A 15,460-nucleotide genomic window follows, 5' to 3' on the forward strand; every position below is an offset into this window, starting at 1 on the left:
GTCTCTATTGTCGAGTGCAGTGTATACGGGGGAGAAAAGCGACCCTGGAGGAGCTACAGAGCGTACACTCTGAGGCGCATACCCTGCTCTACGGCACCAATCCTTTGAATCGCCAAAAGCTAGAGGGTAAAGTGCTGTCTTCATGTCTTATCTGTGTTGTACTGTGTTCCCTGTGATCCCAAACCTGGTAGTTTCCTCCCTTGGACTACAACTTGTGTTGCTGTAATATTCCCATTTGCTATGTATCCATATTTTGAATAGTAAGTGTATAATGTATGCCGGTAGTATGTAGCGTTACATGCTTATCACCTTATTTTCTGTAATTCCTAAAAACTTCTGTATCTATGCTTTGTGGAGTGCCGAGAGACAGGGACTGTTGGTGTAGTGCTTCGGTTACCTGGAGCGTTGTTTTGTGCTGTATGTAGTAGGCCCTTACTTGTGCTGTGCCACTAACTGCTCTCCACTAACCGTACCCCTTTCCTCATGCAGGATCTTTGACCTCCATGTTCGTCCGTCTACCATGTGGCGGGGTTGGGGTGAGTGTTCCTTCCGCTGCTGCTTTCAGTGCATTTTATCTTCATATTGAGTACTTGTAGACAGTTTCTCTCTCAAGCTGATTCTATGCAGGAGACCATGGAAGATGGATCAGGGATATTTAGATATCCCAGCAGGAGAGTTATGTTGCAATCTATGTATATTTTGGCTAGTTGATAATGGTTTGTACCCATTCCTGGAATATCCCAAGTCTGTTCAATTCGTTTTCTAAAATGTTTCCAGTCTGAAGTTTCTGTTGTGCTTACCAGCAATGTTGCCTCTTCTTCTATCTTAGGTGGACAGTGACACCATTTGGAATGAGGTCCATTCATCTGGAGCAGCTCGCCTAGCTGTGGGATGTGTAGTGGAACTTGCCTCCAAGGTGGTGGCAGGAGAGTTGAAAGTAAGTGCCTAAAAAAGCACCCTCCATGGATAGAATTGGACAGCTCTAATTAGTGGACTTGCAGTCCAGTCAACGTATGAGCTCCACTTTAAGACTGGCAAAAGAAAATCCAATTTATTTGTTCGTATACTTTGGCCTTGATTCGGAATTGGGCATAAGGAGCAAGCACCTTTGCACCTGGACAAGCCACGGTGCAATGCATTTATTATTTATGCATGGTATATACTGGCTTCTTTTGCATGTAGCCCAAATTGCTGGACAACTATATTTCTACACTGCAATTTAGATTTCAGTTTGGAAATATCTCTGCACATGTTACATCTGCCCCACTGTGGTCAGGAGCCGGCTCAGGACCAGAAATTCTGTTTAGTTCTAATTTGTAATATCTATGTTGGTGAGGTTAGCCTCCGCATCCTGTAAGTAACATCTATGTAGGTGAGGCTAGCCTCTGCATCCTGTAAGTAACATCTATGTAGGTGAGGTTAGCCTCCACATCCTATAAGTAACATCTATGTAGGTGAGGTTAGTCTCTGCATCCTGTAAGTAACATCTATGTAGGTGAGGCTAGCCTCTGAATCCTGTAAGTAACATCTATGTAGGTGATGTTAGTCTCCACATCCTATAAGTAACATCTATGTAGGTGAGGTTAGCCTCTGCATCCTGTAAGTAACATCTATGTAGGTTAGGTTAGCCTCCACATCCTATAAGTAACATCTATGTAGGTGAGGCTAGCCTCCACATCCTATAAGTAACATCTATGTAGGTGAGGCTAGCCTCCACATCCTATAAGTAACATCTATGTAGGTGAGGTTAGCCTCTGCATCCTGTAAGTAACATCTATGTAGGTGAGGTTAGCCTCCGCATCCTGTAAGTAACATCTATGTAGGTGAGGCTAGCCTCCACATCCTATAAGTAACATCTATGTAGGTGAGGCTAGCCTCCACATCCTATAAGTAACATCTATGTAGGTGAGGTTAGCCTCCGCATCATATAAGTAACATCTATGTAGGTGAGGTTAGCCTCCGCATCATATAAGTAACATCTATGTAGGTGAGGTTAGCCTCCGCATTCTATAAGTAACATCTATGTAGGTGAGGTTAGCCTCCGCATTCTATAAGTAACATCTATGTAGGTGAGGTTAGCCTCCGCATCCTATAAGTAACATCTATGTAGGTGAGGTTAGCCTCTGAATCCTGTAAGTAACATCTATGTAGGTGAGGCTAGCCTCTGAATCCTGTAAGTAACATCTATGTAGGTGAGGTTAGCCTCCACATCCTATAAGTAACATCTATGTAGGTGAGGTTAGCCTCTGCATCCTGTAAGTAACATCTATGTAGGTTAGGTTAGCCTCCACATCCTATAAGTAACATCTATGTAGGTGAGGCTAGCCTCCACATCCTATAAGTAACATCTATGTAGGTGAGGCTAGCCTCCACATCCTATAAGTAACATCTATGTAGGTGAGGTTAGCCTCCGCATCCTATAAGTAACATCTATGTAGGTGAGGTTAGCCTCCACATCCTATAAGTAACATCTATGTAGGTGAGGTTAGCCTCTGCATCCTGTAAGTAACATCTATGTAGGTGAGGTTAGCCTCCGCATCCTGTAAGTAACATCTATGTAGGTGAGGCTAGCCTCCACATCCTATAAGTAACATCTATGTAGGTGAGGTTAGCCTCTGCATCCTGTAAGTAACATCTATGTAGGTGAGGCTAGCCTCCACATCCTATAAGTAACATCTATGTAGGTGAGGTTAGTCTCCGCATCCTGTAAGTAACATCTATGTTGGTGAGGCTAGCCTCCGCATCCTATAAGTAACATCTATGTAGGTGAGGTTAGCCTCCACATCCTATAAGTAACATCTATGTAGGTGAGGTTAGCCTCTGCATCCTGTAAGTAACATCTATGTAGGTGAGGTTAGCCTCCACATCCTATAAGTAACATCTATGTAGGTGAGGTTAGCCTCCGCATCCTATAAGTAACATCTATGTAGGTGAGGTTAGCCTCCGCATCCTATAAGTAACATTTATGTAGGTGGGGTTAGCCTCTACATCCTGTAAGTAACATCTATGTAGGTGAGGTTAGAATCCACATCCTATAAGTAACATCTATGTAGGTGAGGTTAGCCTCCACATCCTATAAGTAACATCTATGTAGGTGAGGTTAGCCTTCGCATCCTATAAGTAACATCTATGTAGGTGAGGTTAGCCTCTACAACCTATAAGTAACATCTATGTAGGTGAGGTTAGCCTCCACATCCTGTAAGTAACCTCTATGTAGGTGAGGTTAGCCTCCACATCCTGTAAGTAACCTCTATGTAGGTGAGGCTAGCCTCCACATCCTATAAGTAACATCTATGTAGGTGAGGCTAGCCTCCACATCCTATAAGTAACATCTATGTAGGTGAGGCTAGCCTCTACATCCTGTAAGTAACATGTATGTAGGTGAGGTTAGCCTCTGCATCCTATAAGTAACATCTATGTATGTGAGGTTAGTCTCCGCATCCTGTAAGTAACCTCTATGTAGGTGAGGCTAGCCTCCACATCCTATAAGTAACATCTATGTAGGTGAGGTTAGCCTCTGCATCCTGTAAGTAACCTCTATGTAGGTGAGGCTAGCCTCCACATCCTATAAGTAACATCTATGTAGGTGAGGTTAGTCTCCGCATCCTATAAGTAACATCTGTGTAGGTGAGGTTAGCCTCTGCATCCTATAAGTAACATCTATGTAGGTGAGGTTAGCCTCTGCATCCTATAAGTAACATCTATGTAGGTGAGGCTAGCCTCCACATCCTATAAGTAACATCTATGTAGGTGAGGTTAGCCTCTACAACCTATAAGTAATATCTATGTAGGTGAGGTTAGCCTCTGCATCCTATAAGTAACATCTATGTAGGTGAGGTTAGCCTCTGCATCCTATAAGTAACATCTATGTAGGTGAGGTTAGCCTCCGCATCCTATAAGTAACATCCATGTAGGTGAGGTTAGCCTCTGCATCCTATAAGTAACATCTATGTAGGTGAGGTTAGCCTCTGCATCCTATAAGTAACATCTATGTAGGTGAGGCTAGCCTCTGCATCCTATAAGTAACATCTATGTAGGTGAGGTTAGCCTCTACAACCTATAAGTAACATCTATGTAGGTGAGGTTAGTCTCCGCATCCTGTTAGTAACATCTATGTAGGTGAGGTTAGCCTCTGCATCCTATAAGTAACATCTATGTAGGTGAGGCTAGCCTCCGCATCCTGTAAGTAACATCTATGTAGGTGAGGTTAGCCTCCACATCCTATAAGTAACATCTATGTAGGTGAGGTTAGCCTCTGCATCCTATAAGTAACATCTATGTAGGTGAGGTTAGCCTCTGCATCCTGTAAGTAACATCTATGTAGGTAAGGTTAGCCTCCACATCCTATAAGTAACATCTATGTAGGTGAGGTTAGCCTCTGCATCCTATAAGTAACATCTATGTAGGTGAGGTTAGCCTCTACAACCTATAAGTAACATCTATGTAGGTGAGGTTAGTCTCCGCATCCTGTTAGTAACATCTATGTAGGTGAGGCTAGCCTCCGCATCCTGTAAGTAACATCTATGTAGGTGAGGTTAGCCTCCACATCCTATAAGTAACATCTATGTAGGTGAGGCTAGCCTCTGCATCCTATAAGTAACATCTATGTAGGTGAGGTTAGCCTCCGCATCCTATAAGTAACATCTATGTAGGTGAGGTTAGCCTCCGCATCCTATAAGTAACATTTATGTAGGTGAGGTTAGCCTCCGCATTCTATAAGTAACATCTATGTAGGTGAGGTTAGCCTCCGCATCCTGTTAGTAACATCTATGTAGGTGAGGTTAGCCTCCGCATCCTATAAGTAACATCTATGTAGGTGAGGTTAGCCTCCGCATCCTATAAGTAACATCTATGTAGGTGAGGTTAGCCTCTGCATCCTATAAGTAACATCTATGTAGGTGAGGTTAGCCTCTGCATCCTATAAGTAACATCTATGTATGTGAGGTTAGTCTCCGCATCCTGTAAGTAACATCTATGTAGGTGAGGTTAGCCTCCACATCCTGTAAGTAACATCTATGTAGGTGAGGTTAGCCTCCGCATCCTATAAGTAACATCTATGTAGGTGAGGTTAGCCTCCGCATCCTATAAGTAACATCTATGTAGGTGAGGTTAGCCTCCGCATCCTATAAGTAACATCTATGTAGGTGAGGTTAGCCTCCGCATCTGATCCTATAAGTAACATCTATGTAGGTGAGGTTAGCCTCCGCATCCTGTTAGTAACATCTATGTAGGTGAGGTTAGCCTCCGCATCATATAAGTAACATCTATGTAGGTAAGGTTAGCTGGGGGTTTGCCTTTGTGTGTCAAATAAGTAACCTCCTATGTATTACAATAACCAAACCCATTGAGCATAGGCTATTGATCACATCCCTACACGTAGGATAAGTTCATTCTCATGTAATTTCCAGGCTATTCTACTACGCTGCCCATGGCTACAACCTTTCTGTCTCTCTCTCTCTCTCTCTATATAGAACGGCTTTGCTGTTGTCCGCCCACCTGGTCACCATGCAGAAGAGAGCACGCCAATGTAAGTGCAGCCTCCACACTGACTGAAGTAAATTTATGAAGACTGAGTTCTATTAGAAGACCGGATGTTGCCTATAGCAACCAATCTGATTCTATGTATTTACTTAGTACCTTCTAGAAGAAAATAGATGCTGATTGGTTTCTATGGGTAACACCCTGGATTTAAAAAAAAACCTCCAATCTGAATAAATTAACCACTCTGTACCAGGGGTCCTCCTGATCAGAGGAATGCACCCGTAGTTGTATTTTAGATATCTGAACAATTACTCTCTCTTCTTTTTTTAGGGGTTTCTGTTACTTCAATTCTGTGGCAATAACAGCAAAACTTCTCCAACAGAGGTTCAATGTGGGAAAGACCTTGATTGTTGACTGGGTAAGGGATAATCTACCATACAAAGATACAAATGTGTATATAGCAATATATAATGCCCCATCTATGGTACATCATTGGTTTACTTGTATTGTCCTGTATCCCTTCTAGGATGTCCACCATGGAAATGGCACCCAGCAGGCCTTCTACGCTGACCCTAGTGTCCTTTATATCTCACTCCATCGCTACGATGATGGAAACTTCTTCCCTGGAAGTGGGGCTCCTGACGAGGTAGTCTTAGATCATTAGTAGCTTTATATTGCTTTGCATTCATTTTACGCCATTGTGGTCATCAAAGCCAAGCTGACCTAGGGATGCTCTCAGGTATCAAGGAATCTAAATGTAAATTAAACAATCTCACTATTTGTCTATATTAAACTCCAGGCCATAGAATCTGAACCCAAACTCAACCCAGACCCAAATGGCTGTATGTCTTCCAGTCCCAAGTTCCATTCTTCCGACTAAGCAGGGTCCAGAAAATCTTTCATTGAAATAGATCATAGAGATTGCCTTCCAAAAATCTGAAGAAATCTGTCCTCGACTGGTGGCCATCGATGGGTGATGAGTTAAAGCCATTGATGGTTTGTGTATTGAACATGCACAGTCGAGACGTTTGCAAACCACTGCTGAGTTTCACCAATGGGCTCAGCCCTCGATACATAATCAGTGGTGAAACCCACTCAACAGCCGTTGTTGGGCAACTACTCACAATTGTTGGGTGTATATAGACACCCTGACCTCAAGCTAATTTAATACAGGTTAAGTATCCGGTATCCGGATATCCGTTATCCGAATTATTCCAAAAAACGTGGTTTTTTTGTAATAGTTCGAATCTCTCTCCCTCCCCCCCCTCCCCCCTCCCCCACAAAAAAGGGATACTCCACACTTACAGGAGCTGATTGATTGGTACTTTATCTCAATGTCCACTTTATCACATTTATCACAAGGCTTAGAACATGTACCAAATAGTTTCCCTGCTCGTACCTTCAATCAATACAACCCCAGTTTTTTGATTAATCAGCCAGGGTTAATATATATGCCAGATGAGTTGTTAGGTTCGGATGATTTCATGAAAAAATACCCTCATACTGGACGATGAGGACTGGGTTTAGATATAGGCTAATGCAGCATCTAGTCCTATTTGTGTAAGGATTAAGGAAAATATATGATACATATAAGTTACTGTACAGGTGGTACTATGTGCCTTCCTGATTGAGTAGGAACATCTGTTAGATGCTGAGGGCAACTTATTCACGTATGGTGGTCCTGTACGAAGATAGTATAGCTTTGGGTGGAAGTAACTGGTCTCGCATCCCGCTTACTCAACATTTCTTTTCCCTATGACCCTAAATATTTTGTCTTCCCTTTAAGTTTTCCTACACTCACTAGACCTCAAAATAAATGTAGCTACTGCCATGGCCTGCCAGGTGGCAACAGACTGGAAGCAATGCGCTACTCCGTCTTTACAGTCTATTCTATCCCGAATGTGGCCCTTGTTGTATAATGTGATCTCAATAAAGTTTGATTTAAAAAAAAAAAAAATACCCTCATACTGATGATTTCTGGTTCTCTCATTACATTGTTTTTTGGTCAAATCACTTTTTATTCTAGAAAAAGGATTTCCAGTTTCTCAAAATACTTCTCGTTTTACCTCCATGTACACTTTAACCTTTGAGGTTATTAAAAATCTCTTTAGGCCTTATGTATTTGACAGATTTTTTAAATTAGGTTTACTTTATTTTTAGGAAGCATTCTTATAGAATAGTACTTGATTTGATTAATAAAAGTTCCCAAAAAATCTAAAGAGAACTCCGTGGAGACCTGAACACACACACCACTTGTGAGGATTCAGATCTTTTTGTGATGCACTGTAAATATTGGTTTTGCTCATGTTCCTTCTCTTACCCTGACACTGTTTCACTCAACCTTTAAAGCAAGGTTTTGTTGCCCCCTGCTGTTGAGGTACACATACTACAGTCATTGATTGAGAAAAGAATACAAATATTCAAATGAACTTCAGCATAGGCTATTTTGTTGGGAGGTGGAGTCTTTCTTTTGAATGCTACTTTTACAATGTTTTTGTTAATGGTTTCCAGTATGTTTATAGTTGCGTTGTTTCTTTTCAGGTTGGCTCCGGAGCCGGTGGGGGTTTCAACGTGAACATGGCTTTTACTGGAGGCTTGGATCCGCCCATGGGTGATGCAGATTACCTGGCTGCATTCAGGTAAGTAGACCTATTACTGGGATCTAGTCACCTGTGTTCTGCACTAGTAACGGCTCGTGTTTACGGTGTCATGAACTTGCCACTTCGAATAGGTGGAATTTCCATGGATGAGATTAAATTTGTTTTGTTTTTACATTTTAAATTGTGTGTGCCGTGAAGCTAAAGTAACCCAGTCCTTGAGGAAGTTAAGGACTGGGTTACTTTAGCGTCACGGCAAAATGCTTTGTAGTAGTAAGACCATTTGTTGCGGTGCCAGATTGCATTATATATGGCTTCTCATAATGACGCTTCCTTTTGCAGCCTTTTCAAATATTTTCTTATTTACAAAGGCTTAATTAGGTGAAAGTAATATTTTTATTTCCATGGGTATTACTCGTTCTTATCAAGAACACTCTGGGCCGGATGTACTAAGCTTGAAAAGTGATATAATGGAAAGTGATAAACCACCAGCCAATCAGCTCCTAACTATCATGTTACAGGCTTTGTTTGTAATAGGACAGGTAGGAGATGATTGGTTGGAGGTTTATCCCTCTCCATTTTAATACTTTCCCAGGATTAGTACATCTCGCCCCTTGTGTAGAAATGAATCAGCCGTCCAGGCTGCACTTGCTGGTTTAGGTGTAAATCCAATGGTGAGCCACTGTACAATAACGATTGGCGAGCAGTTATCATACATTTACATTCTCTCTGCATTTAATAATATTAATATAGTGCAGCATTGTTTAGAGACTTTTCTTGACCAATTTGTGCTTTGTCCTTTAGAACTGTGGTGCTTCCCATAGCCAACGAGTTTTCCCCAGAAGTAGTTTTGGTATCTGCAGGATTTGATGCGGTTGAAGGGCATCCAGCCCCACTGGGAGGGTACAGAGTATCTGCCAAATGTAAGTGTATATGGTTAGTGCTTGATCCACATTACTACTAAGGCCAAAGAAGACATTGGTGATGCGGCACTGTGAGAACCACCACAGAGGGTGGGGCAGGGGGCGGAGACAAGTGTTGCCAGAACACTAGTAAATATTAAAACCGTGAAGTCTTTGCTCCTTCCCTTCAACAATCCCCGACTGAGGTGTTGTTTTTGCCTTGGTTTAAAATTGGGAAGACTAGAATTTCACATTTTCCTTTAAAGATCAAGTTAAACTTTCAGAGTTTTCATATTCATATGTATTGAAGTTTTTTAAAAGTTACACACACACAAATATAACTGAAGAGTGATCATGTTTTCATGGAATGACAGCTGGTATGAACGCCGACGTCTCCCGACAGTGTCCGTTATGTTCTGGCACAAAACACTTCTATAGTCCCCAAATGCTTATTTCCCTTACTCATCACATGCTACCTTGTGATGTACACACAGACACTGTTATTCTCCCAGTAACAGCATTATCCACAGCCATATGTATATGACCATAAAGGAAAAAGGCACACAGGCCACTTACAGAAAAGAGAGTGATGTACAAAGGTGTCCTTTCTGCCCATTCAGATGTGTTCACAAACCCCTATCACCAATAAGACACAGCGGAAGATTCTTGGCATGAGTAAGCAGCCAGTTCTTGCGCAATGCCGCTAACGTCAGGTGTCTTCGATGCAACGAGATGTGTATAAGATGTCTGAGGAGACTGTGCGCATTAATTTGCTGTGTGACCCGTGTATACAGTGTGCGACTGAGTCTGTATACAGAGCAGAACAGAACTTGTATTCATCTACAGATTCAGAGACTCAGCTGCACACAGATATACAAGTGTCCTATATCGCGTTACTCAGCACAGTCTCCTTGTGTGTCCTCTTTTTACTTTTTAATATATACGGTGTGCATTTTGCTACTTTTTTTTCTCCCAATTTTGCATCTTTTTAGCTTTATATTGTACTAGGTACTTAGAATTTGTATTTTTGTAGCAAATAAATTGGTATAAATGAAGTATAATGAGACAGGTCACTCTTATTTGACATGTCTTTTGCCTTTTTACGCTAGATTGTCATTTTGATACTTTAAATCCATTTTGGTACTTTTTCATAGACGTATGCTTGTAGTCTTCTAGGTCCTTAGGATGGGATGCAGTTAAAATCCCGGCGTTCGAAATCCCCCCCCCCTTGTCGGGATTCCGGCGTCGGGATTTTGAACGCCGGGATCCCGACCGCCGGGATTTTCATGCTGAATCCCTTAGGATTAGTGTTTTGGCATAGCTCAGTCATAACGTTTGTGGCATGATAAATGGTGTCGTTTGGTGCAATTTGAAATTGGGTATACTGTATGTGGACACATCTATATATAATAAAATCGAATGCTGATAAGAGAAAGCAACAAACAGGGGGATGAATTAGGAGAAGATAATGTTAAAGGGATGGAGCTCTTAAAGAGATGCAAGGAAAGAGAGGTGGAATGAGACAGACCGACCGTTCTGGGGGCAACATATAGTATGTGTGTTTGTGTATGAAATAGATTTTTTTCCTAAGGTTTTGGCTATCTGACCAAGCAGCTTATGGAGTTAGCTGGAGGACGAGTCATTCTGGCATTGGAGGGAGGCCACGATTTAACAGCGATTTGTGATGCCTCTGAAGCTTGTGTGTCTGCCTTGCTTGGTAATGAGGTAAGTTTCTCACTGCTTGTTACTGTATCTGCCCAACAACTAGAGTTGTGTAAAGCGGGGGTTCTCAAACTCTGTCCTCGGGACCCCACACGGTTCACTTTTTCCAGGTCACCCGGCAGCTGCACTCATTACTCACTGACATTTGTAAAATATTCACAGGTGGAGCTAATCATTTCACTTATGATTTTGTGAGGAGACCTGCAAAACATGCACTGTGTGGACCAAGTTTGAGAACCTATGGTCTAAAGCAATGTAGTTGGTATTTTCCATCCTCCTTGTGCTTTATTAAGCTTTATTATCTGTTGGCTCTCTTGATTAGAGTTCATCCCCAACATTTTATATTGGTGTCCGAACAGTGCTCCCCTGACACCTTTGGAAACAGATGAACAGCATAAAAAGGCATGTGAGCCCTTTTGTGCAAATATTCTTGATGAGCAAGTAATGTCACGTTCTATCATAGAGAGAGGGTGGTGCATAGTGTGGTCAGTCGCATCATTTGATCCGGTCTTAAACAATGTGACCAGTCAGATTCAGTGTGCGGCTGCAGGAAGACAATCTTCCCCCTGCTTCCTGATTCCCTACCCTCTGTGCAGGCCGTGCTGATTGGTCAGCACAGCAGGACCCCCTAACCAGTGGCGGCAGTCATTAGTAGCCGCTGGGGAAATGTAAAGTAACCTTCCAGCCCCCTAGTGTGTACCCGGTGGCTGCTTAGATGGGCAGTGTTGGAAAAAGTTGTGCTGTTTACGATGTTCCGCTAATGGTGTCCCGATGTTTGAAACCAAAATATTTTAGAGATTGTACAAAATGTTTTTAAATTGTTTTAGATACGTTTATATGTATATATAAAAAACAAACAAACAACAATTTCATGAGCTGGGGGGGAATCACCAGGTAAGTGGTTAGGGCTGTGTTACGACACTGCACATCTGATGCTATAACATAAACTGATCATGTGTTGAGTGGAATGAGGTGTATTAACCTGAAGTGCCCATTTTCACTTATTTCCCCTCAACAGCTAGAGCCAATCTCAGAGTCTGTGCTGCAGCAGAGACCAAACAGCAACGCCGTGAGTTCCATGGAGAAAGTCATCCAGATCCACAGTAGGTATTGAACAGATAAACCAAGCACATGATGAAAGTGAGGATGCTTTCACATACAGGAATAACGTCCACCTTATACACCCTGTATATTCATGCCTTTCTATTCATCCGCTTCGGGGGCACTGAAGATTGTGGTACAGAGCATTCTTCATTGTTTTAAAGGGCCAGGGTTGGAATGGGGGCTGCCCTTTTCAGTATAGTGGCTGATTTGCACATAATACGCTAAGAAAATGATTCTGGTTGGTTTGCAAAAGCAAACACCTTATTTAATGGACAACATCATGTGCACTGCAGGTGGGGTAGATGTAAATTGAGCAGAGAGAATTCGATTTGGGTGAGATTTTACTGCAAAGTGAGATCTATATTGCAGTGTAAAATAAATCAGTGAGTATTTTCCCTGCACAGAAACAAAATAACTCACCCAAATCTAACTCTCTCTGCACATGTTACATCTGCCCCACCTGCAGTGCACATGGTTCTGTCCATTTGAGAAGGAATTTGCCTTTGCGAGTGAACCAGAATAAGGGTATTGTCCCTTCTCCTTGGTGAGCTTGAGTAAGCAGTTAAAACACTAGCAGCTGGTGTTCCCTGCCTGCTCAGAATATCCCCCATATGTATAGAGCTGCATTCTGTTGAAGGCCCCCACTAGCAATGTCTCCTTACGGGCCTGCATGCCGGGCTGACGGAGGATAATGCTGATGATGCATGCGAGTGCTTATCCTCTAATTGAACGTTTTGTCGTTCTGACCCTGATGCAAACTGCAAAACCATTCAAAAATTCATCTAGTGTGTTCCCACCTTAAGCTGCTGGTACTAAGCTTACAGATGCCTGTTGCACAGACTTGCGAGTTTAGCTGCTGACCTGGCAGAATTGGTTGTTGTGTCTTCTAATGTGTACGTAGCTTAACCCTTTGAGTGCCAAGTGAATTTGTCAAATATGTGTAGAAATTACCTAGCAAACATTTTAATTCATCATAATGACCTGTGGTGTTACCTTTTATAGGAAAACTATTTTTATTCGCAACTTTTTTTATTTTACTTTATATAACAAATGTCAGTGACGTTGGCATTTTTAGTGGATATTTTGCACCTCTCAGCTATGTTGGCACACACTGGCCCTGACCGGCAATCTAACTAGATTTATCCAGCATGCTGGATCTTAATAGTCAGCTCGGCTATCGCTAAGGCCCCTACACACAGAGCGATGTAGGGGAATTTTCTAAGCAATCTTGTCAGATCGCTTAGAAAATGCCCTGAAATCACCTTGTTTTTAGGCCCCATAATACTCCTTTTACACCAAAATCCCTGGTCGGACCTGGCTTCTTACCCCATTTACATAGCACTTCAACCTGGGTCGGACCCGTGTCTCGTGTGCGCTGTTTACACTGAACCCGGACAGCCCTGCTTTTCCCTTTGGATGACATTAAAAATGGCCATTTTAGGGCTGATAAACTGTCAGCCAACCTCCCCTCAATGATTTAAAATAAAAATTATATTAAAAAAAAAACATCGAAAGATGGTTTGTTTATTTTGTCAATTATTTTTTCAAAAAGTTTTATTCAGTGCTCAAGCACACATAACGGTATAAAAGTGCAGCATCTCCCATGTGCTCCCCCCATGCCCCTTCCCTTGCAGCAGCAGACAGAATCTACCCATGTGCTCCCCCCCACACACACAAAAAAAGAACAAATAATACTGCATGCAATGATGATCTCTGTAGGTAGGGTACATATCCCTCAAACAAAAATGTAGTCACTGGAGTGGGAGGCACAGCATGCACCCTCTTCCTTTTAAGTTCTTGGCCCAGCTACTTCCTATCAGTGCTGCTTCCTAGTGCGGGATAGTGCTGTGGCAGGTCTGCCTGTAGAGCACCAGGTAGCAGGGGTGCCCGGAGCCTGTGTGCACTGTCCGCTCATGGCTGCGTCCTTCCCGGCTTCTGACTTTTGCCACTGCAGTGGACTGTGGTACGCATGTCGCTGAGTTCCAACGCTTCCGGTATCCTTTCAGCATTACCCGGATGTCCCAACCCGTGTTGGGACCGTTTGCACCGCCCACTACCCCAGGTCCTACCAGTGTTCCACACTGGTCAGGACCTGGGTGGCATTCCTGTGTAAATGGACCCGAGTTGGCCCCTTTTACACCTGGGTTTTTGCAGCGGTGTAAAAGGGGTATAAATCCGATTCTTACTGCTCGTGAAGAGTGTGAGGTAAGGGAAATATTCAGGCATTGACCATACCTCATTATTAGATAAGGGGTTGTATAGACCATAACCGATAGCGAGGAATCAGCAGAACCTGAGACAACACTTTTTAAAAGGAGGAAGCAGATTCTTTGCATCCATTAATCTCAGCATTTGGACAGTTGTTCGGTGGAGACATCACCAAACCTGTCATTTCAGGTTTCTCACATATTAGACTTCTATTCATTTGGCGTAACAGGTAAATGGGACACATTCCTATTGCACAATCGTCTTAAGGCAGTGGTCCCCGAACTTGGTCTTCAAACAGCTCATGTTTTCTAGGTCACCCAGCAGGTGCACTGGTGTAGTCAGTACTTACTGACACATTACCCAGGTCACCTAGCAGGTGTAGTCCTTACTTACTGACACATTACTCAGGTCACCCAGCAGGTGCACAGGTGCAGTCATTACTTACTGACACATTACCCAGGTCACCCATCAGGTGTAGTCATTACTTACTGACAAATTACCCAGGTCACCCAGCAGGTGTAGTCATTACTTACTGACACATTACTCAGGTCATCCAGGTGGTGCACAGGTGTAGTCATTACTTACACATTTGAAAAGATCCACAAGTGGAGCTAATATATTCACTTTCGGTTCTGTGAGGAGACTTGGAAAACCTGACTTGTTAGGGGTCCTTGAGGACTGAGTCTGGGAACCACTGCTTGCCTCATGGGGCACAGTAGTCTCCACTTGCTTAACCCTCTGGCTAAAGACTTTTAGGCTTTTGCATAGTCTCAGATTTTTTGGTGGGGATGTTTTATTTCCTCCTCTTTGTGGTTTTCGTCTCGTTGGACTTGGTGAGAAAAAAAAAAATCAAATTTTTTTAAAACCCTGCAGGGTGGTAATACAATAGGTTTTACTGGATTGCTTTGCTTTTTTCATTTATTTAAAGGGGAATTTAATTAGGCTCATGGTTTCCCATGCAGGGAATAGCTTTAGGTTTAATGTTTAATTCAATTAATTGTTTCCCCGTTCATAACCCTTGGATTAACACATCCTAATCCATACTGTAGATTCTGCGGATAGTGCTGGAATCTACAGGTCTCCCCGGGAGTTTACAGTCAGTATGTTAACATAGGAATGTGACCCCTTTTTTGGAACATAGTTACGACCAGGGACAGATTCCTTTCACACCACGGCTCTGTCCTGGTCAGCCTATTTGCACTGTACACCGGTGCAGTGGTAACTGTTCTACTGCCACTTGTAGATGACATCTCCAATCTCTGGGGATCTAGTTCTCCCTATTCTATAAACGGGACCCAGGTCAGGTGACCCGGGTCCTTCTGGCGTCTAACCCTGTTCGCTTACCTGGTTGGATTCTAGGGTCACTATTTTAGCCAAAAAAGAAAAACTAAACTGCAATGTAAATTCAGGACAAAGAGATGCGAGCAAAACATCAGTTGGTGATCT

General features: G+C 42.7%; 1 protein-coding gene across 5 annotated transcripts in view; it reads left to right on the forward strand.

Moving 5' to 3' along the window:
• The window catches only part of HDAC4 (histone deacetylase 4), a 147,217-nt gene that overhangs the window by 121,855 nt on the left and 9,902 nt on the right, over nucleotides 1-15,460 (forward strand). For all 5 annotated transcript variants that reach the window (XM_083154610.1, XM_083154614.1, XM_083154611.1 and 2 more), the window contains 10 exons: nucleotides 21-126; nucleotides 490-536; nucleotides 830-937; nucleotides 5,472-5,527; nucleotides 5,812-5,899; nucleotides 6,008-6,127; nucleotides 8,023-8,120; nucleotides 8,883-9,001; nucleotides 10,572-10,705; nucleotides 11,721-11,805. In XM_083154610.1, the coding sequence (XP_083010736.1) occupies nucleotides 21-126; nucleotides 490-536; nucleotides 830-937; nucleotides 5,472-5,527; nucleotides 5,812-5,899; nucleotides 6,008-6,127; nucleotides 8,023-8,120; nucleotides 8,883-9,001; nucleotides 10,572-10,705; nucleotides 11,721-11,805 (961 nt within the window). The remainder of the gene's footprint in view (nucleotides 1-20; nucleotides 127-489; nucleotides 537-829; nucleotides 938-5,471; nucleotides 5,528-5,811; nucleotides 5,900-6,007; nucleotides 6,128-8,022; nucleotides 8,121-8,882; nucleotides 9,002-10,571; nucleotides 10,706-11,720; nucleotides 11,806-15,460) is intronic.

The sequence above is a fragment of the Crinia signifera genome, chromosome 7 (assembly GCF_055691185.1).
Source record: "Crinia signifera chromosome 7, ASM5569118v1, whole genome shotgun sequence".
In the NCBI taxonomy this organism is placed as follows: Eukaryota; Metazoa; Chordata; class Amphibia; order Anura; family Myobatrachidae; genus Crinia; species Crinia signifera.